The 21,883-nt window shown below is 40.8% G+C and overlaps 1 protein-coding gene across 4 annotated transcripts; it reads left to right on the forward strand.

Annotated features, from left to right (window-relative positions):
* Positions 1 to 1,062: 1,062 nt before the first annotated feature.
* EBAG9 (estrogen receptor binding site associated antigen 9) lies at positions 1,063 to 20,112 on the forward strand. Of its 4 annotated transcripts, none has more exons than XM_080582034.1 (8): positions 1,063 to 1,254; positions 6,520 to 6,695; positions 7,604 to 7,701; positions 11,298 to 11,422; positions 11,551 to 11,709; positions 13,560 to 13,667; positions 14,660 to 14,751; positions 19,538 to 20,112. In XM_080582034.1, exons 4-8 carry the CDS (start codon positions 11,303 to 11,305, stop codon positions 19,656 to 19,658), a joined length of 600 nt encoding a protein of 199 aa, XP_080438160.1. In that variant the 5' UTR covers positions 1,063 to 1,254; positions 6,520 to 6,695; positions 7,604 to 7,701; positions 11,298 to 11,302; the 3' UTR covers positions 19,659 to 20,112. The 4 variants fall into 4 exon arrangements, with proteins under 4 accessions (XP_080438160.1, XP_080438161.1, XP_080438159.1 ...); XM_080582033.1 differs by having other exon boundaries at positions 1,065 to 1,254; positions 11,344 to 11,422; XM_080582035.1 differs by lacking the exon at positions 6,520 to 6,695.
* Positions 20,113 to 21,883: the final 1,771 nt, after the last annotated feature.

Below are 21,883 nucleotides of genomic sequence, written 5' to 3' on the forward strand. Positions count from 1 at the left end.
CATCATCTTTCCAGGGATGGAGGTGAGGCTGACTGGCCTGTAGTTTCCTGGGTCCTCTTTTTCACCCTTTTTGAAGACTGGAGTGACATTGGCTTTCTTCCAGTCCTCAGGCACCTCTCTGTGACCTTTCAAAGATGATGGAGAGTGTCTTAGAAATATCATCCACCAGCTCCCTCAGCACTCGTGGGTGCATCTCATGTAGACCCACGGATCTGTGAGTTTGTGTAAATGATCTCTAACATGATCCTCCTCAACTAAGGCAAAGTCTTTCTTTCTCCAGACTTTCTCTTGTCTCCAGCATTTAGGATTCCTGAGAGCTGGCCTTGGTAGTAAAGACTGAAGCAAAGAAGGCATTTAGTTAGAGATCACTGAAGTGTTTCCTATGCTGTAAGGAAAGGCAAAAATGCAGGTTATGTCTATTTGCAGAACAGGAAGGCTGTGAGGAAAGACATTTAATGGCAGCAGAAGGAAGCGGGTGGTGTGGTTCAGGGCTGGAGGTGCTTTGTAGCAGTGTGTTCCCAGAAGGACACTGTACTGGTGAGAAGGGCCAAGACCTCCCTTCACCTGGTCTGCTGGTCCTACCAAATATAAGACAACCAGAGGTGCACAGAGCTCTGAAAAACCTCCCATTACGTTACTCAACATCTTCCTCCACCCAAATCCTGCACATCAACAGCGAGCCACTAACTGCATCTGGGTCAGGCTGGCGAACACACACCGTTTTTGAAGCTCTAGGTGAGCAACCCAGCTGAGCTAACACCAGCTGAAGAAACACCCAGCGGGAAGCTACTTCAGCCAAATTTTTAGCACCTTCCACATTCACAGCAGCCTAGCCAACCGCCTAGGACTATCTCTAGGACCACACAGGCGGCACGCAGATAAGGGTTATTTATCACACTTCCTGACGCCACAAAAAACCCGCTACAACTCCTGAGGGGGCTGCAGACCCCGGGCGGTCGGGCGGCTGCCGGGACAACCCCACGGCTCCGCGCCGCAGGGCGGCCACGTCAACCCGCCCCGCCCCGCCCCGCTCCTCCAGCAGCCGCGGGCGGCGTGAGCCGGGCGGCCCGGGCGGCGCTGGTTGGCGGGGCCGGGGGAAGCGGCGCGGCCGGAAGGGGCGGCCCAGTCGCCCCGGTGACAGGAGGCCGAGATGGCGGCGCGGGAGGCGGCGGCGAGCGCCAGGCTTTGAATGAGGGGCGGCCGGAGGCTGCGCTTTGGCCGCTTCGGCGCCCGGCGGCCCCCCGGCCGGGGCAGGTGAGCGGGAAGGGGGCCGCCATTTGGCGGAGGGGTGCCCGCTTCCACCTCGGGCACCGCCGGGCCGGGGAAAGGGGCCGGGGGGGGGGTCCCAGAGGCTGGGACAAACGGGAGGAGTCGGGGGCGCAGTCTTGGGTCGTGCTGACAGCAGGCGTGCATAACGAGCCGTGTGGAAGTTGGGCAGTGCAGCTCTAAAGGGTCCGGATCCTGTAGTCCAAAGGTGGACGGCTTCCTCTGGTGTCTGTGCGGTCCTCGGAAAGCTCAGCCCTGGGCCGGTGCTGGGGTGCTGCTTCGTGGTCAGCGATTCGTGCTGCCTCCGTGGCACGTCTAATGAAAAATAGCACAGCGTTCTGCTTTATGGTCCTCCTGGCTACTCTGGGAATACTGGCGAGCTGTGTAGGGACTTCTTCAAGCTGTCTCACACAACACGACCTATAGTGTGTCACGACTGTGAAGTATTGCGGCTTGTTGAGACACCAGATTTTGCAAGATGATTTTGTGGTAGTAACAAGAGTACGTTAATTTATGTTTATGGCTTTCAGTGTGAATACAGATAACTTAAGTCCAGCATGACCAGTAAAGACTGTGGCACAACTGGGATATCATGAAGTCTGTGTCTGAGAACTCCAGTGCTGCATAGGGAGATACGTGAAGTAGTGCACTGTGTCAAAGGTTTCCTATATGACCAAAGTTACTTCCTATATGACCAGTGTAGTATCATGGGATTGCACAGATTCCATCTTTATATTCTGTGTCTGTTTTTAGAAGACAGTAGCACATATAGATAACAAATTATCAAAGAATGACTGTACCTAGTCAGTGGGCTTATATTTTCTGTTTTCACTAATACTATCTCAAAAAACAGGATGCATTCTAGTTCAGAAGAGAAAGCTTCAAGAGCTTGCGTTAACAAGATTGGAACTATACTCAGCTTCTTCGAGAGGAAGGGGTGAGATGAGGTGATACTAGTCTAGAAGTTTTACAACTCCAGGATAGTAGGTTTAAAAAGGAAAAGTTTAAGCTCCAGTCTGTAAACAGTTAGGTGTCTAGGAATGATTTAGGTAGGGCTAGTTTCTGTGTTTACTTATAGAGACAAATACATTCTTTCTTAAATTTTGGTATCCTCTGCAAAAGATTGTCTTAAAATCTCTTCTTGCATTTGAACACCTTGGATGACTTGTCTCACTCCCGCAAGTCATAGGCAAAGTAGTCTTTTCTCCCAGCTGCCTCGTAACGTCTTATTTAGGGTTCTTACACTGAAACTTAGAACATCAGTGTTGAAACTACAGTTCCTTAAGGACATCCCCGTAACCACCCGCATGTAGACAGATTCTACTCTTCTAATGCCATAGTAGCATGGCTACTACAAAATGTCGTAATGCTGCCATTTCATCTATCCATTTATCAAAATCAATGGTAAAGATGTTGGCCTAGTTGTTTTTTTCCTCCTGCCTCAGTGCTCCCAATATTATGTTTCTACGTAAAGCAATTAAAAAAAATAAAGAAGGATCAAATCATACTGGAAGAGGGGAGTGGAACATCTTCATTAGGTTACAGAATCACGGTTACTCTCTGAAGTGCAGGAGATGCTGGTTTTGGCTTTCAGTACCTGGCTGAATGCTGCTCCTGAATCATTACGTTGCTGTTTTAAAAAGTCAATGTCTTTGTACATCTTTTAATGTACACGATTTGGAGGAGGGGTTTTGTGCTTGTAAAGAAACACTTTTTTTTTTATCTCTTTTTACTAATCTTCATAAGGTTCCATCTCCCTGTAAATCTCTGGTCATCTTCAGACTAATGTGGTAGCACTGCTTGTTTAAAATTTTATGTAAAATGAACTTCTAAGAAACCTTATCGTTGCCACTTAAACTTCGGACTAATCATATGGTGCTTTTTGATTTTTATCATCTGTTTGTTCTAGCGCAGACATGCTGGTTCGCTGGTGCTCTTGTGGAGTTTTGGGGCTGACACGTGTGAGTACCCAAGGGCACATTAGTCTTCTGTACCAGGAAATGGATGTCTCATTTTGCCTTAGGAGGTTTTTTGTGGTTACTCATGTAAACATGTTGTTGGTGGGGAAACGATCAGTTTCAGTCAAGTTATTTTTAATTTTGATTTAGACTTCTTCCCTTGGCTATTTAATTAGCTGTATTTAATGCAAGGAAAAGCTACTGTTTCCAAGGTGTCTTCATGTATTCATTGCAGAGTCACAGATGAGCTGATGTGAAAGAATGTGCAATCAACTCACAAAGCAGTGGTAATTCGAGACAGAAATTCCATTCAGAAGGTGATGATATCTCAAGAAAACGACACAGCACAAGTCAGTCAGCATTACAAGTAGAACATGGGAGCAACAGAGGAGAGGATAGGTGTCCTTTAATATTAATCTTCTGACATCGTTTTAACTGTTGGAAGGACGTGAGTTCAGTAAGAGGAAAAAAAACTTAAGTCTTTAAAACCATTTGAGTGCCAGAAAGTGACTTTGTTTTAGAATTGGCTCTGTCTCTTGAGATATTGCTTAAGTAGTGTTTGTGTGTGCAATTAGGTATAAAAGAGGAAGTGCTCCTGCAGACGACGAGGTGCTCGTTGCACGGTGATGGCCAGTGAGCATTTTGTCTCTTGCACCTTAGTTCACATACTCAGCTGGTCGGTGTGTGCCGCAGGCTGGTGCCAGCGAGGTCCGAGTTGCCAGGAGCTCTAACGCCGCTGCAAGCTGAGCGCAGTGTAAAAGTGTTTCAATACATTTCTGAACTTTCCCTGCCTTCCCTGTATTTCCTTTATTGATCCATAAAATGTTTCTAGGGCTAAGTTGCCTTGGGCTTCTCACTTGTCTCTGTGTTCAATGTCTTGCTGCTACCATGCTCTAATCTTTTTGGTACACAACTTCCATGTGAGCAATTGCTGTAACTTCTTACCAGTAGAAAGCAGGATGAGCTACATGAGTCAAACTCTTGCTAGATGTGGTAACTTTTACAAAATTGTTGCACTGACTGCTAAAATTAGATTAATTAGGGTTCATGTCCTGATTCACTTACTTCTATCTATTGCAATGGAGCTTAAAAGTTAGTTGACAGAAAGTCTGATAAATGTTATACATTTGAGGCAATGTTAATGGGAGAAGGAAAACTATTACATGTTGCAAATGGGAAGCTGAGGCATGGGGCGTGATACATGCAAAGCTGTGTCAGGCTGACAGGTTATCAGATTTTTTGAATTCTAGTCCAGTGTTTCACCTCTGCCTCCATCTGTTAAGAAATGTTCGAGTATTCTTGCTGGAGCACTGCCACTCTGTGTTCTGTCTCAGTGCTCTACGTGGCTGTGCATCTCTTCTTCCCTTGGCTGGAAAAGGACTGACAACAGAAATAGAAGGGACACCTTGTTTTACCTAACAAGTCTCGTGTCATGTTGTCAGGTGAATTCAGTTTGCACTAAACTCAGAAAATGCAGTAACACAAATGCTCCAAGTGCTGTTTTAGATGTCTGGCAGGGAATGCTTGACGTGCCCTAATCTTGAACCAAGTACTTGGTTTAAGATTCTTTTTACCTAACGTTTAGCATATTGCCAAAATTAATGCATATGCATTGCTTCACATCTTAATTAGCTGTAGAAAAACTAGATACACTGATAAAAGTACCTTTTAAAGCTGGGTGATTGCTGGCAGTACAATGTCTAGTGATTCCTTGCTGTTGCCAGAACTCTGGCTGTGGATCTGACGACTTTGAGCACAGGGCTTAACTTAATTGGGGAGGTTACAATCAAAGCTTAGAGCAGAAGAAAGCAAAATGATACTTGCTGTCTTGAAGGGCTTGATGCTGCCGTAGTTAAAGTGGAACGCAGCTCAAACACACGCGTGCAGCATGTGGCTGTGTCTCGCCCTCCTTCAATATAACGCTGCAGTTCCTGCGTGGCACATAGGAAGTGGAGCAAGGAGTCACCTGAGCGGTGTGGGGAATGAAGGGAGCTGTTGAACCCTGCTGAACAGGCGTGTGGGTGATATTGGAAGTGTGTGCTGCCACGTATAGGAATGCCCTGGGGAAAATGCAATAATTTCTGGTGACTAACAAACACTTGTCAGCAGTGAACTTCAAGAAATTGTGAGCTAGACTGTCCTTGTGGATTGTGTTTTTTTTTCTTTTTTCTTAAAACTTAGGGAAAAATAATATTGAGTCTAGAAATTTTTGAGTAGTAGTGCTTCCTAAAACAATCTTTTCAATCAGTAGGGTGTTTTGTTTTGTTTTTAAATTTAGGATCTGCCTGGACTGTCTGGTTTGGCAGTTCAGTAGGCTAAACAGTAGGAAAGTAGGAAAGTTGCTTTATTCTTTGAAGTGTTGAGTAACTTTGCTACTAACTCCCTCTGACCCCTAAGCCAATAAAAGAGTGAATTCTGATGGAGAAGAATGGAATGAGCTTCTAAATAACCTTCCTTTCAGAAAAGACATACCTTTATTCTTATTTCAGCAGGTCACCTGCTCTTCATTCCTGAAATCCCAGGTAGATGGCTTTTAGCTGCATCTCTTTAATGTAACAATTTCTTTTGCCAATTAAGTGCTCCTTTGCAGTAATCTTTACCTTTAGAATAGAGAGCTATCCATCCAGTTGCCGTCTGCTGTTTTTTTTGCTAGCTTCCACTGTTCCTAAATCCTTCACATTTTTGACTGATGTATTATCCTGTCACATAGATATTGTCCAAATCGCTTATGCCAGAAGGTGAGGAAGTGCATGAGTACAATACCAAATGATAGTTCTGTTTTTAAATCGGAAAGCTAAGTGTGTTGGCTGGTGTCTGATGTCACTACTTTTTGTGGGAAGTTTGACTGTTTCCTGTTCCTGTTAGGTAAAAAGCCCGTTTGATACCCACTCTTCTACAAAGAGTCTCCTGTGAAATGAGATTAAGACAAGGCCAGCATCGAGGTAGAGGTGAAGTGTGTCCCACAGGGCCTTTCTCCTGAGCTACAGCTTGGTAGCATGGCCTGTAATTTGGTGGTTATATTATATATTTGGTGTAATTATTTTGGTGGTTATGCAAAGGCTTAAGCCTTCCTTTTTTTTTTTTTTTTCAATAAAAGGACCCACTTGCTTAGTAGTAACCCTGCACAACTTTTCAGTAGCAAAAATTCCTTTTCTGGACTGTACGTGAAGTAGTATTTCCAGCACCATGTTACTATGTTTAATACTAGTTATCTAGTAAATGAGCACCAGTAAAGTAAATCTAAGCTCCGTGAAGCTCACAAATCCCATGATGTACTTTTTAATAAAATCCTCAGGGCAGTATTGGAGCAGCCTACCTAATGACCCACCTTCCTGACTCTTCCTAACTTAAAGCCTGGAATATAAAAAGTGATTTAAATGCCATAGCATATTTGAAATCAAGCTGTCCTTCCATGGAATACTCATGGCCTGAGGAAAATGTCACAGGGCTGCCTTCTCTTCTCACCAGGAGGTATGTTAAACTGGCATCAGAAAATGTTGTTACAAGTGTAGCTGTATATAATTAAAAGCTAGTTGTGAAGCCTAACCTCTTCTTCCTTACTCTGAGATGTTCACCTATAGAAGAAAGAAAAGGGATCCTTGAATTACAGTTTATTATTCAAACTGGGTCTGTACCTATTTGAGGGGACCTGTTGGAATAAATGTGATATGTTGAATATGAATTACCTAAATTCTCTAATTGATGCTGAAAAATAGCAACCAGCATTGGTGGTTTCAGCTGAAGATCAATTTTTGCTTATCTGGGTTTGTTAGCATGATCTGGGCTGTCACAGGAGCATTGATGTATCCAGGGGATTAACTTGTCCTGTAGCGCACGTAGTGTGAACAGGATCCTTCTTCCCTGATGATCTTTCAGTGACATTGGTCACTAAAATAAAATGTTGGTTCTCATCACACATCTCCAGTTAAAATCACTGGAAACTTCAAACAACCACTTTTAGGTTTTGACTTAATGCTGATTTCATGTACATTGATAATTTGCATATGCAAGGTTTGCGCAAGGAGGTGTGAGCTTCTTACCGGTCATAATTCCTTTCTCCTTGCATTGTTAGCGTCTAAAATAGATCAGTCACCACAACTGATTGGCACTTTAAAAGTGCTTTTAATTGTGTCTTTATCTATGATTATGTGCTGTTTTTTTTTAAAGGCTGTACACATGAGGTGCTTGCATTTTTTACATCAGTGAAATGTCCAGATAGTAGGCGGGTAGAGTCTCTGCTCTAGGTACCTCCTCTCTTTTCTTGCATGAATGTAGCTTCACAGAATGCTCCCTGTTTATGAGCAACTAAGGAAATTGGCTTTAAGGGCTATAAAGATATATGATGCTCTACATCTAACTTTTTTTTTTTTCTTTTGCAGGAAGGGTTTCTCATCATGGCCATAACACAGTTTCGGCTCTTTAAAATCTGTACTTGCCTGGCAGCTGTGCTTTCTTTTATTAAAAAGTTAATATGCAGGTAAACATGTCTTAATTTGGTTACCTTTTCTGGTTTAATTACAAGTTTTTTCTCTTTTTTCTTTCTCCCCAACACATACCCACCTCTTTTCCTAATTCTGGTTTTGCTACTGATTGCAAAACAATCAAGAAGGATACAAAATAAGTCAAATTCACTCTTTAATCTGCATATTCCTGCGGAGTTCAAAAGTCTGTGTAGTGCAATTGTGAGTCCGTGTATTTTTGTGTTATGATAGCTCTAGTGGGGATTGTTTTCTGAACAGCTATGACAGGGTTTAAAAATTGCCTTTTAACGTTATCCTCTGTCAAGTGACTAAAAACTGTTCACGATTTTTTTAAAAAGGATTTGGCAAGTAATATTTTGTTTTTAAGAGGTTCACTTAATGGCAGCATCCACCCAGTCATCAGTCAGTAGGCTTTCATTGTAAATATAACTCATTCTCGTCCTGCTTGGTCAAGAAACAGTTGCTTGAGATGCTTGAGACTAGGTTCTTCTGCCTGCTAAAGGTTCATACAAATGTTTAGAGGACAGTGATTAGTTTCAGAGAACTGCTTTTTTTTCCCTTTTTTTTTTAATGAACATCTTACAACTTACAAGAGAAAGCAAAAACACTCAGTGTTCTTTTGAGTTGTAAATTCATGAACACAGGGGTAGTATCCAGAAGCATTACAAAAAAAAAAGGACAAAAAAACCCCACACATCTGTATCTATCTATCTATATATCCAGATTTATGGTTATATATTAGTAGGATTCAACAGTACCTGATGCTGATCTTCTCAGATACTGTGCCATCTTCTGGACTACTTTTTCTTCTCATCACCCTTACAGGATGTTGTTTTATTTAAACAATTAGCAGTCTGAAGAAATGTATTCTTCTTTTGTGTATGATAACTACTACCTTGCCACTGAGATTAAAGCATATGCAGAGTATGTGGTAGACACAAAATAGCATCTGAATTGTTTTTTGTCCTGTTCACCTTTGCTCATTGTATGAATAAGAGGAAGCTTTCAGTTCGTTGTTGGTAAATTCACTCCACATTTGTTGAAGTTTTAAAAAGATGCATTTTAATGCTGCATACAACTTAATAGCTGTCAGCTTTAGTTTTGTGATTTGAATACTAAATTAAATTAAGAATACTTGCCATTCAGGTTCTTAAAGAAGTCAAAACACTGAGTTGGTATGATTTCTGTAATATATATTTTTATATAAGTTTCTGTAATATGTGGACCCTTAATCAAAGTGTTAAGGTATCTTTTATAAACAGTACTGTCACTGCACCTAATAAACAATTTTCTTCTTTTTCAATTTCTGAATGAACTAAATCATTGCAGTGAACAGGCGAGGAACTGGTTGGGAGCAAAAAGTAGGAGAATTTTTCTTCTCTTAATAACAGTTAGTTGAAGGAATGAAAATTTTAAAACTTTCACATAAGCAAGTGAGTTGATCAAGTTAGTTCGGTCCGTTAACCACAGAGAGTTCTTCATTTTAATGTCAGCTGCAAAGCATAGTTTAATAAATTTTGTTTTCTTATAATGCACCCCTGCATATGAGTAAGCTTGGTAACCAGCAAATGTGATTAATTAAATGTGAATTTTAATTTGATGGATATGAGCTGGTACTTATTTGGATTACACATTTCAGTTTTTAATTTAAACAAGTGCCTGTAGAGACTGTGCATCTCTCCAGTCAGCATAAAGCCTATGCATAGCACTTGGCATTTTTCAGTTAACTTTCTTTTTTGATGAACAGCAGCCTGCTTGAATCCACTGTTTCCAGCAAACAACAGGTATAAATACAAAATAAGGTGAAATTTCATTCCGTTTACAACCTTCATCCTGCTGACAAATCTGGATGCTGCTAATTATTATAGATAAACAAAACCAAGAAGCATTGAGACATTTGGCCTTCAGAGCAGTGATCAGTGTCTGTCTAATGATGGTTGGGAAGCAGCTGTTTCCAGGCTTGGGTTTCTGTTAGAGACATCAACAAAATCTAGTCAGCCCAAGTATCAGAAGTTTCTAATGTGTTTGAGGGGGCTTTGTTTTTCTTTTTGCCTGTTACAGAACCTAGCGTCAAGTTCGTTAAATATTTTTATGTGAAGGGAAGATTAAAACAGGTCTCATATGACTGCATATGTAAGTCAAACAGGCCTACAACAATGACATTTTTGTCATTGTTGACACCGCAGTAGTAGATTACCTTTTGTATGAAGACTTCATTTTTTTCAAGGATATAATCTGAAAATTGTGCTTAAATTTGGTTGCCTAAGTAGTCTTTTATAACGGAACCTGCTTGAAGATTGAACCTATGCATATGTACTACATAGGATAGAATTTAGAATTCTGTCCCCTATCTTGGTTACCTTGTACTTAGTAATAGCTTTTTCTGAGCTACATTTATTTTAATTTCTTAACATTGTAGAGACTTCCAGACTTAGACAGCTGTAAGTTTCAGTCTTAAAAATCTGAAGCAACTAAGATTTGCTTTCTCTTGAAGACTTCTTGCAAGTGAACTAAACTATGTTGTTTTTAAAGGAACAGTTTCTAAATGGGCTAGAGTTGATTATATGAAGTGAAAATTTGATGATAGCACCTGATCTTTCCTAAGGAGGTATCATTTGGGCCAAAAGTAGGAAAAAAATAACCTAGTCACTCACCAGTGTGCAATGGACCTTGTATTACAAGCAATTCAGCTGTTCTGATGTGGTGGTGGAATGTTCTATAATAATAAAAATAATGGACGTGAACTCCAAGTGGCAGTTCCCTGTGGCATTCTCATCAGTATCAATAAACATGTCTTTGTTCTTCCAAGCTATCAAGGTCCAAGGTCAGTTAGGTGACTGTCTTGATATAGGAGCTGACGTGGGGAGAACACGAGTGTCAGTCTCAAATTCATTCTCTTGTGTTAAAAGCTTTTAAGATACAGCAAATGTCAGCTAAAAATATTTTAATTGTTATTGTGATTTTTTTTAATGTCATTAAGTAAATATTTGCATTATTAGCAATGCAATAGTGTTTGTCTTCAATTAAAATTGATACAGTTGCTGGAACACTTTCACTGCAACACTGTTCTTTAAGTAGAAGCATGTATTGAGCAGAAGCTGTTGACTTGCATAATCTTGTGCTACCTCTCTTTAGACTTCAAAGGAAAAATGCTTTGAGGGGCTTTCAAATCGAACAGCTCAACAAACGATTTGTTAAACGCAGCTTAACGCCTCAGGCCAATAGCAGAATTTCTCGGTTTCCAGTGGAAATGGTTATCTTTGAGCTAATAGAGATCGGTAGTGTTTGCTTCTTTAGAATTGAGAATCTAAAAACTGTAACTGACTATATGCAAATAGCTGATTTAATTCATGCTTTTCAAACTAGCATAGAAACCGAGGAGGAGCAACTCTTTAAGAAACGTGAACAGTAAATGGTGCTTTGAAATTCGTGTGAACCCCGCTTTAAATTCATGATGAGAGTCCTTTGTTTAGCAGGCTCTCTTACTAGCAGTAGACAGTGCTGAGGTAGTTTAAGCACTTAATGTTTTAGCCAGACTACTTGCAGCAGTGCTGTTCTCAGACTTCCTTTTTTTTTTTTTTTTTAAACTTAGTGGTCATGTTTTCAGAGCTTGGAGGAATCCTACGTTTTTCTTTCAGGTCTGGAAGAGGGCGAAAGTTAAGTGGAGACCAAATAACTTTGCCAACCACAGTGGATTATTCATCTGTTCCCAAACAGGTAATTGCTTCAGTGGTAGGTAACTTAATAATTACTTAACAGAGTGATCATACCAGTTATCTTGTCGTAGCAAGATACAGTAAGACACATTTTTATGTGAAATTAATTTGTACCATTCACTTCTATAGCCAGAAGTAGAAGACTGGTCTTCATGGGATGAGGATGCGCCCACCAGTGTAAAGATTGAAGGTGGCAATGGTAATGTGGCAGCTCAGCAAAACCCTTTGGAACAAATGGAACCTGATTATTTCAAAGATATGACACCAACTATAAGAAAAACTCAAAAAGTAGGTATTGAGCTTTCAACTATACTTACTGAGGGCTTTCTATGCTTTAATATAGGTTATAAGTAAATTGGCAACCTACAGATAGTGCTTCAGGCAAAATTATGCTGTCCTGTTGAAATGAGAATAGATGCTGATGTCTAGTCTAACCTGGCTGATTAAAATGGTGACTTTCAGACCTTACCAAATGTGATACCGGTTCGTGTTTACATCGCTAGTCTTACAGTTCTTGGAAATTTATGGTGAACTTCATAGTCTAAATGTTCTAGGAAGTATAAATGTGAGAACCCTCACCTCACTTTTAATTCTGAAAATAGAACCATTGCACTAAGACACTTGTGCTCGTACCTCTTTGTTATTTGAACAGAGACATTCGTTGTCCTGCCCGTACTGATGTTTGATGTAGCAACACTGCTGCCTCAGAAAGCAGTGGGTACTTGTTTTACCAAGCTGTGTTGGGGTGAGTGGTATTAGGGAGCTGATATTTCAAAATAGCTTGCTTTTCAAAGATCAGATATTTGGAGAAAAAACAGATGGGTATCTCCACAGTAGTTTTAAATCCGTGAACTTTTTCTAATTAAACTTCTGGTAATTGCAAGTTTTGTTTCCATGTGGAAATATTCCAGTTGGATACCTACAGGGCTTTGAGTCGATTGGAAAACCTTTTGCACCATGAAAGTAGTCAAGGACTGGAACAGGTTGCCCAGAGTAGTCCAGTCTCCATCAAGACCCCTGCGTACCTTTGTCAGCCTCAGAGCTGACTGTGCTTTGAGCCAGAGATTCATCTGGACACCCTTGAGGCCCCTTCCAACCTTAATTCTCTGGTGCTCCTATGAACTGGAGATGTTAGTGGGTTCAATTTTGTGTATATTTGGGGTCTGCAAGATTGTGTGGATTAGAGTCTCACAAAATCTGGGGGGCAGAGGAGGACTGGGGGATAGGTGGATTTCTCCTTTGTTTCTAATGGCGTTTTCTCTTAATGGATTGAGCTTCTGGTATAGCATAACACTCAGGAAGAATCCGTGCTGCTTGAATACTGCTGTACTGGTTTAGTGTAAACACAACTCTAGGGTTGACTGCAGGCACCATAAAGACCATTGCTGCTAACTTGGCCGTGTTACCAACCTGTAAATACGAATTTGTATTTGCAGTTCCACAGTGTCGGGGCTCAATATGAACTCCAAGATCTGAGGTGGAATCCTTTTGTGTTCCTGCTCATATCTACAATGTGTGCAAATGGAATTTCAGTCAAATAACCACACCTGCCATTGCCAAACGAGACGGTCTAGTCCTGTTTGCTTTCTTGCATTGCACTCGTGTTTGTACAGTCAGTGAAATGGGGGATCTACGTCTTTTGGAAGCAGCAGGGGCTTAAAGTAGGCTAAACAAAACAACTGAGTAAGCTCATGTCTTGAGGTCAAGACAGATAAGGGATACACGATCTTAGCTACTGTGTTAAGCCTGTTAACTTGCCTTTCAGGAGAAGCATTAGTGCACGTTTTTCAGCCAAATTAGCACAGAGCTTTATCAGTTGATGTGACAGTGAGTTGCATTTCAACTACTGAAGCTTAGGTTATCTGCACAGCTGTGCTGTTGAAGTACCTGGAATAGCTCGTGTTCCAAAGCAGTACAGCTGTCCAGACAGCGCTACCTTCAGGAGTAGTATCTTACTTTCCTCTCATGGAAGCAGGGTTTCTCCAAGGAATACCTCATGTAATTGGTAGCTCAGGTGAATACTGGGAGATGTGGCTATTGGATCTGTCATTTTTTGTGCCCTTTCTGTGTTTTGATACAGTCATAGGTTGTCACAGTGCTTTGACCTCTCTTTTTGTTCCTTTTTTGAATATTTTCAGATAGTTATTAAAAAACGAGAACCTTTAAATTTTGGGATTCCAGAGGGAAACACGGGATTCTCTAGCAGATTAGCAGCTACACAAGATATTCCTTTTATTCATCAGTCTGTAAGTATGCTCTAAGTATTGATCTTTATTTGACAGGTAAATGAGTTCCTTAGGAGAAGGAATAATCTGCCTAAGATATATGTTGTGGAGAGCAAGAGCAATAGTTGTGGAATAATATAAATTATTTTAAAATTGAGTGTGTGGTTCAAAGTAATGAAGTAATTGATCTAATTCTAGTTTATTTATTTGACTGTGAAGCTTAACAGATCAGTGGTTAAAAGGTAGGAAGCTTCCAAGCACCTGTATACTAGCAAATCTTGTAAGCCAATGGCTTACATGTGTTTTGGACTCTACACAGTAAGTTCCTAACAAAAGTTTTTTTTGTTTTTTTTTGTTTTTTTCTAGGAAGTCTGTGGGTTTTCTTTGCTTTGTAATCTTGAACCCATATTTAACTTTCTGCTTCTCCCTCCTCTTTGCATAGAGCTTGTCTTCTAAGAGTCTCCTAATTTTTGCTCTTTAGTCCTTGCTAAATAGCCTGGCTATGCAACAGCCTGGCTGTTAGAGGGAGATGCTCATTTTTTCTTCCTTTTTGCCTTCTTTAACAGTGCTTTGTTTAATGTACTGCACAAAGTGGTCTAGGCAGAGAGCAGTACAGAATGGTCATAACACTTCCTTAGACTGTCATAATGAAAATAATTTGGAAAAGGGATCTAGTGAGTAAAAACAGCATTCAGGGAATAACGTTGGTCTGTCCATGCAACTTCCAGAAATTTTTAATACAGTCTTCTCAGTTCACCTGCTCGGCTTGTCTTCTCCTTCCTAAAAATGCACTCTAGTACTTCCTTCTTTCCTTTGTTCTCCAGCAACAGGATCTAAAAATCTATACTAACAAATATAAAGGCAAAAAGTCAGTATTAGAACATGAACAATAAACTGAGAAGTACTGTCATATCTCAGATGTTTCTGGAAGTCTGAAGTACCAGGGTTAAAAATAAGTGTTTTTATCTATTTTTTTTTTCCACATGAGTAGAGTTTTTCTTGTTTTGTTCCAGCCTGAACTGGGAGACTTGGATACTTGGCAAGAAAATACTAATGCCTGGGAAGAAGAAGAAGATGCTGCCTGGCAGGCAGAAGAAGTTCTTAGGTAAATGAAAATAACGTAGCACTACAAAAACTTTTATGCAAAAGAATCAAGTGCAGGTTTGTTTTCTGCAGCACTTCTGTCATTCTCAGTGCCTCACAAAATTAGTGTGAATACCTCATCTGTTTTGTTCTTCTTTTCCATTTTAAGAAGTTGAAGAAGTACAAATGGTAGCAAGGTGCTGGTTGAGTTGAAGCTAATTGCATGCGATGATTTGAGTTGGCAGTGACTTACGTTAACCTGTTTCATTTCAAGGTTTTATCAAACTTTAGGTGCTTGCTGCATGATCAGATAACCTGCCTCAGATCGCTTCAGCTTCCTAACCTGCTCTCATTCTACTCAGAAAATCACAAATCTATGGCTTCAGTGAGACAATAGTGACAGTGGGAAATAAAGACATGATGTTTTTAAAAATCATTCTAAGCCGGTGAATTCTTTAAAGAAAAAAGGTATTTTTTTTCCAGAAAGAAGATCCTGTAGAGCTATTTATTGTACCATTATTTGGGAAAATGTACTTTCCAACAGTAGAGTAAGACAAGAGGGAAGTCATACATCAGAAGCATACTTTTGATGCGTTAGTGGTGGATGATAAATTCAACCAATTCTAATGCTGTCAAACTTACATTGACATTCTGGTTAATATCTGATTAGTTGTTTTTTTGTTTTTAGTGTTATTACTGAAACTGTTTCAAGTCTGTATCACAGAAGCTATGTGATATATCTGAATGTTGTTTCTTTGGGTTGTTTTTGTTCCAGGGATAGTGCCTTTAAAGAACATCAATAGACTCAGTAAGATCTTTAATCTCAGAAGTGCAATCTATTGAGATTCAACCTGTGATGCACCAGACAAAGAAAATGAAAGACAATGAAAAATCCTGCTTATTTTGAATTGGGAAATGCCACTGCTTTTGCTAACTGCAGAGGCTGCATTGTGTTTTACTGAACCCTTACCACATTCCATTAAAGATCTTGTTTTTAAGACTATAAAAACAAGTACTGAAGCTTTCCCGAGCGTGGACTTCTTACAGAAATTAGGTAGTAGTAATCTAGGGAGTGCATGTATGTTTATTTCTGGAGTGTGAAATTGCCTGTGCAGTGGATTTTCTTGGGATGGTCAAAGGTATATTTTCTGCCAATTGTCAGTTTTGTGCTTTAGAATACTTAGTGAGAGGAGTCACTTACATAGGAATAGCAGTGGAGTTTTCCTTCAGCTCTGTTTTTCAAATTATCTTATTTGGTAGAAGCTGTTCTGAAGCTTTTGGCCTGACATATTTTTACTATGGAAAGACTTCAGCTCAAGTGGTTAATTTTCAGAGGCTTCCTCCTCTGCCCCACTAAAAAGTGTTGAACTTTACTTGCTTTAGTAGGGATGAATGTGTCCAAATATTTCAAGTGAACAGAGCACGATTAGAACTGTAACTGTCTGTATTACATATCTCTTGGCCTACTATGAATGGCAACCTCAGCACAACTGATCATTGTCTGAGTTGTACCCCAGCTGTGTGAAGTAAAACCTTTGTTTTATTCAGGACGCATCAAATTACAGTGGTTTTCTTTAACTGTGGTAAATGCTGGCTGATACTTAGCAAGATTGGTAGGAAACGCCTTCCGGGCTTACAGTCTCTCTTGCAGTAGGTATCTGTGGTGGGATTAACATCTAACTTTTGACATAAAACTTCAGTATAGTACTTGATAGGCCTGGCTCTGTTTTTTCAGCAGATTGTGTAGTAAGGGAGTGATCTGGTGTCTGTTCTTAGTGCTGTAGAGACTGCAGCATGATCTACAAAATAATCTGAAGATTTCAGATGCTAGTTGGTGAGCAGCCTCCCTGATTCTCCAGAATGCTGATGCTGATTCTGCTCCAGCAGCGCTTACTGAGGATGGTGTGTGTAGAAAAAGTAAGAATCTCCCTCAGCCAGCTGTGTCTGGGTACCTGTTGGTGCTCAGTCAGTATTCAGCAGTGTCTCAGACTGGAATAATTTTTCTGTAGCAATGGAGTGCTGCTCAATCATGCAAAAACGGGCTGTGGCCTCTTAATAGCAGGGCAGACTGTATCCTGTGTTCTCCCTGGTGACTTAATGTGCACCACAATAGTTGAAATAAGCATGTGTAGTAAGCCAAATGCTTCCTGGAAATCCAAGCGTGCTGGAAGACAGTGCTGAGGAGTAAGCCACCGTTGTCTGAGCAGTTCTTGGAGTCTGTTTCTTGCCCACTCCCCAGCAAGTTCTGGGCTGGTAGCGCTGAAATCTTCCAGTCAGTGACAAATCAGCGTGGTGGATGAAAGCTGGATTTTCATTTTTCTTTACAATTATTTGAAGTTAGGTAGAACTTCGCTGCTGCAAATTGTAGATACCTGTATGTACCTTTAGACTTTCTAATACCAATGAAGTGTTCGGTTTTTTTTTTTTTCCCCAGTGGGAACAGTTAACATAAATGGTCCTTGCTTTAATAAGTAGCTAATCGTAAAACATCCAATGTGTGAGAGTATTTTTTGTACTCTTTAATTGTGTTGAAGGAAATTTAAAAAAAAAAGTGAAATGAAATCATTCTTTGTAGTTTTTCAAAATGCATACAGTAAGAAAAAAACAAACACACACAACCAGTGGAATGTCTGATGACTGTTCTGGTTATAATTAGTGTTCTGCTAACCAATGAGAGAGGTTTAGGTTTTTTTGGACGTAACTAGTGTTAGCAGTGCAAAGCAAGACTGGCATCAATAATGAATACTTTTCTGGTTTAAATGACTGGTATCGTTCCATCCAAACTCTGCTGAACTCCTTGCGTTGGAGCCCAGAATAAGTGAGTCAGATGTGGCTGTAGTTTGTCATAGGCTCTTTATTGAGAAATTGAACCTTTCTGAGCTCGAAAGGTTGTAGTAACTTTATATTGAAAATAAGTAAAAAGTTTGGAATAGATACTAGTGTTTTGAAGAATGACCAAGTAAAAGAGCAGTAAAAGGTAATCACTTCTGTGGTAAGCTACTTGTATGTATTTTCTGGTGACTTCAGTACCTCTGTCTGAGATGACACAAAGATCTCTTCTCATTTGGACTTATGTCCAATAAAATCACTCAGCCAGTAGAGGGCATGGAAACCACTTACAGGAATCTTCACTGTGCAGTGTTCTGTGTTGTACAGCTTATACGGGGGGAAGAAACATGATCTGCTATAAATTTCCTTATTTCACAATAGCAAGTGAATAGCAAAATTGCTTAACACCTCTTGTGGCCTTTTTTTCTTTTAACTCCACTGAATCTTTTTGGAACTGCACTGTCTCTCTGTGCTTTTTACCCTCTTCTGCATCAGTTCAGAGGTATGGGAAATAAAAAAAAAAAGTACAAAATAAAATAAATTTGGGCTTCCATTAACTTCAGTAGAAATGGGAGGTAGATTCTGATGTAAATGATTGATTTCATTCTTCCATGACAGCAGAGTGGTGTATTAGAGGATAGCAAAACTTCTAGCCATTAATAATCTGTCAAATGAAACTGTGGAGGTATTAAGTACAGTTCATCTCCTACCACCGTCCAATACAAAGATAATGTGTAGTCTTGTACCTCAAATATTTTGCTTTATGTGCACAGTTTGCCCATAGTTGACAATTTACCAAAGAAAGTTGCCTCAGGTGAGGATTCTTTTTCAGGGGAGGTTCAGGTTGGAAATGAGGAGACATTTCTTCTCAGAAAGAGCAGTCAGGCATTGGGACAGGTTGCCCAGGGAGGTGGTGGAGTCACCGTCCCTGGGGGTGTTCAAGGAAAGGTTGGACGTGGTGCTTAGGGACATGGTTTGGTGGGTGATGTTGGTGGTAGGGGGATGGTTGGACCAGGTGATCTTGGAGGTCTTTTCCAACCTTTATGATTCTATGATAGTTTTTAATTCTGAATGTTTTACAGACTCGAGTGGACATGCACAAATAACGTGTTGAAAGTTAACTCCTTATTCTCTTGCCAATTAGACTTCTTTATTCTCTTATAATGAGCTATTCTTTATTCTTACTGAACCTGTTAAATTTCTCCTTTTCAAATTAATGAGGCTCCATTTTTTATTTTTAAGTCAGCTTGCAGGCAGCATGGCAATTTTTTTTTAAATACCTAGTAAGCTGAATGCAAAGCAGGAGTGGCCTCTGAACACTTTTCTATTGCTGATTATGAAGTACAGGAGCGAGCTGCCATGTGTCACTTGGAATATGAGCACTATAATGTGTCCCTGAGCAATAGAGTACAGCACGGATCCTGAGCAAGTGAAAAGGAATGTTAAAAGTTCCCATCTCACTTGGTTACATGGAAAATGTTCATAGCACTTGCATTATAAGGAGGACAGCTACTGATGCCTCTGCTGAGGAAAAGGAGGGGCAGAACTCCGTGTTCTAGATGAGTCAAATTGTGTTGGTCTGAATTTGAACAGACAGGTCATCTTGTTGTTGTAGCACTAGATTATTTTTTTTCTAATTAGTGTTGGGCCTTACAATTGCCCAATACTTGCACTAATTCTCCTGAATCTTTGAGAACTGAGTGACTTTCAGATTGTAAATCTTAGGGGGGTGGTTGGACCAGATGATCTTGGAGGTCTTTTCCAACCTTTATGAATCTGTGATATTTGAAGGAATATTACTGCCTAAGACTAGATTAACCTGAGAAAAGACCTTTAGCGTGACCAAAGAGTAACTGTTCTGAACCTAACTACAGTCGACTGAGGCTCTGTTTTCTATTAGTTATAATAAGCTAGTTATTGACTATGCTGAAAATTGGACTCCTGTTTTTTTTAGCAGTTCATTTTTTCTCTAATTACAGGCAACAGAAGATAGCAGAAAGGGAAAAAAGAGCAGCAGAACAACAGCGAAAGAAGATGGAGAAAGAGGCCCAAAGGCTAATGAAAAAAGAACAAAACAAAATTGGTGTAAAACTGTCCTAACAGAAACGACGCATCGATGGCAGTGCCAGTGGGAAAAGAGAATTCCAGCTCTACAACATGCGTATTGGTATTGATTTAAGTATTTCCAGGACTTCAACACACTGCTCAATTTCAATGCATTCTTCAGGTCATTCTTGGAAGCCAGAATTCTCCCAAAGTATCTTGAACTGCTAGTAGATGATTCTTTAAGGAGGAAAAAAAATCACAAAAAACAAAACACACACACAAAATCATGCCTTGGTGAAATGAAGTTTCCTACAATAGTTCTATTCCAGTACCCTTCTTTGCAGCAAAAGTGATTGAGCAAGGATGTTGATTGAGAGAGACTCCTAATGAACAGCTCAAGCCTAGCAAAAAGAATGTAAATATTCAGTGGTGGGGAACCTACTGTATTGTCTGTGCTTACCTGAAACATGTAATTAAACAGTTTTAAATAACCCTTTGCTTCCTACCTGATATCAAAATGTCTGCTTTTGCCTTTTTATAAAAGTATCTATAAATACCTCAGAGTTTTCCGTTGGAGAGGTTTTGGAGGGAGTCCTGATGCGGTGCCAGTATTGTGCAGCAGCAGACACAACCCCGGTGTGATACCACTGCTGTTCTAGCTACACGTGCAGAGCACAGCACTGTATGGGCTGCTGCAGGGAAAGGTGACTCCATCCCAGCCAGACCCAGCACAACATCATGCAGAAGAAGATGACTTGTTATGGGCGACCTGTGGCTGTACGTGTACTCCTGGTGTGCTGTGGTAGAGGACAGCTTACAGCTGAACGCTTCGCTGGGTTTCTCATCACTTCGTCACTTGCAGCTTCCTGGGTTACCGCACCCATTTACAACACTGCGGTGGCTACAGGCAACCGTATCGCTGCCACAACAGGGGCGTGTTCTGCTTACTGAGTGCAGGGGAGTGATTTGTTTCTTTGTATTGGTAAATTTGTATTTCTTGCATAAACTGTTACTTCCTACAGTTAGGAAAAAAATCCTGACATTTCCTATCCATTGCATAGGTAGTATAGTATAGTTGAAAAAAAATCTTCATATTAATAAATTTAGTTTAGAAATTCTCAGTTCAGTTACCAGCACTCCTTGGATTGCATTTATGTACAGGTAGACTTCAGTGGTAGGTGGCCCTGGCACAGGCTGCCCAGAGAAGCTGTGGCTGCCCCATCCCTGGAGGTGCTCAGGGCCAGACTGGATGGGGCTTTGGGCAACCTGGTCTGGTGGGAGGTGTCCCTGCCCATGGCAGGGGGGTGGAACTGGGTGGTCTCTAAGGTCCCTTCCAACCCAAACCATTCTGTGATGCTACGCTGTTATCTCTGAACTCATGGTTCAGGTGTATGGGTTTTTATCTTGTGACAGGTAAGTGAATTCTCACTTCCGTGCCTGAGGCTTGTTCCCCACACATACAGGGAACAAGGAAGTTGTAAAAGAATGGGACTGGTTGGGGGCTTGCCTATGGTGTGCTCAGAAAAACAGAATTTCTAACTAAGTTGCAGGTTCTGACACGGGTTTTGCTTGAAAGATAATTAAGATAGCAAGGTGGTAAGGCCTTAGTGACTGGAAAGTTCTTTACAAAAATGTTTATTCTGCTTGTTGTGTTCCTTAAAGTCTTGCACAAGTTGACTGATTTGACAGAAATCTCAAATGTGAAGTAAGTCCTTGGGAACTGTCCAATTTCAAAATGCATTTTAGAAGGCAACAATATTCACTTTCATGCTCATTTTTTCTGCACAAGTGCTCTGGCTGGAGCAGAACAGACGGCTACGTGCTCCGCAGACTAAACAGCCGCGTGGCAAGTAAATCTTAGAGCAAGCACTGGTAAAGCACCTGGCTGGCGAATGGGAGATAAGGGGAACGGCTGGGAATAAGATTTAATAAAAACCCCGTGTCTGTACTTTTAACCACACTGGTGAAGCGAGGCCGTAAGTGTTGTAACTTTTTCACACCTCCCAGAACGGAGCTGTGAGACGCCCTCTGGATGTGCTCGGTTTCTTTCCCTCTGGCTGCCATAGGCTCCTCCTTCCCCTCCACGCAGCCTCTTGGCCATGCCCTTTATTTTCCCGTCGCTGGGAGCCGAGCTTTCCCTGTTACTGTTGACTCTGGAGGACTGACCTGCTGGGAGGGCTGGAAAATCCTCCTTTCCTTGGCTCTGCTGTAGTGTTCGTATCTGAAATGCCGCGTGTTCGTTTGCCTGAAGGGTTTTGGAACAAAATACTTGTTTGCTC

The sequence above is a fragment of the Anser brachyrhynchus genome, assembly GCF_964034855.1.
Source record: "Anser brachyrhynchus genome assembly, chromosome: 2".
In the NCBI taxonomy this organism is placed as follows: Eukaryota; Metazoa; Chordata; class Aves; order Anseriformes; family Anatidae; genus Anser; species Anser brachyrhynchus.

Coding starts and splice junctions, on each gene's coding strand:
- EBAG9 (XM_080582033.1), top strand. CDS start 7,619: ATGGCCATAACACAGTTTCGGCTCTTTAAAATCTGTACTTGCCTGGCA. Junction 7,702..11,343: donor ATTAAAAAGTTAATATGCAG/GTAAACATGTCT, acceptor TTTTTCTTTCAG/GTCTGGAAGAGGGCGAAAGT. Junction 13,668..14,659: donor TTCCTTTTATTCATCAGTCT/GTAAGTATGCTC, acceptor GTTTTGTTCCAG/CCTGAACTGGGAGACTTGGA.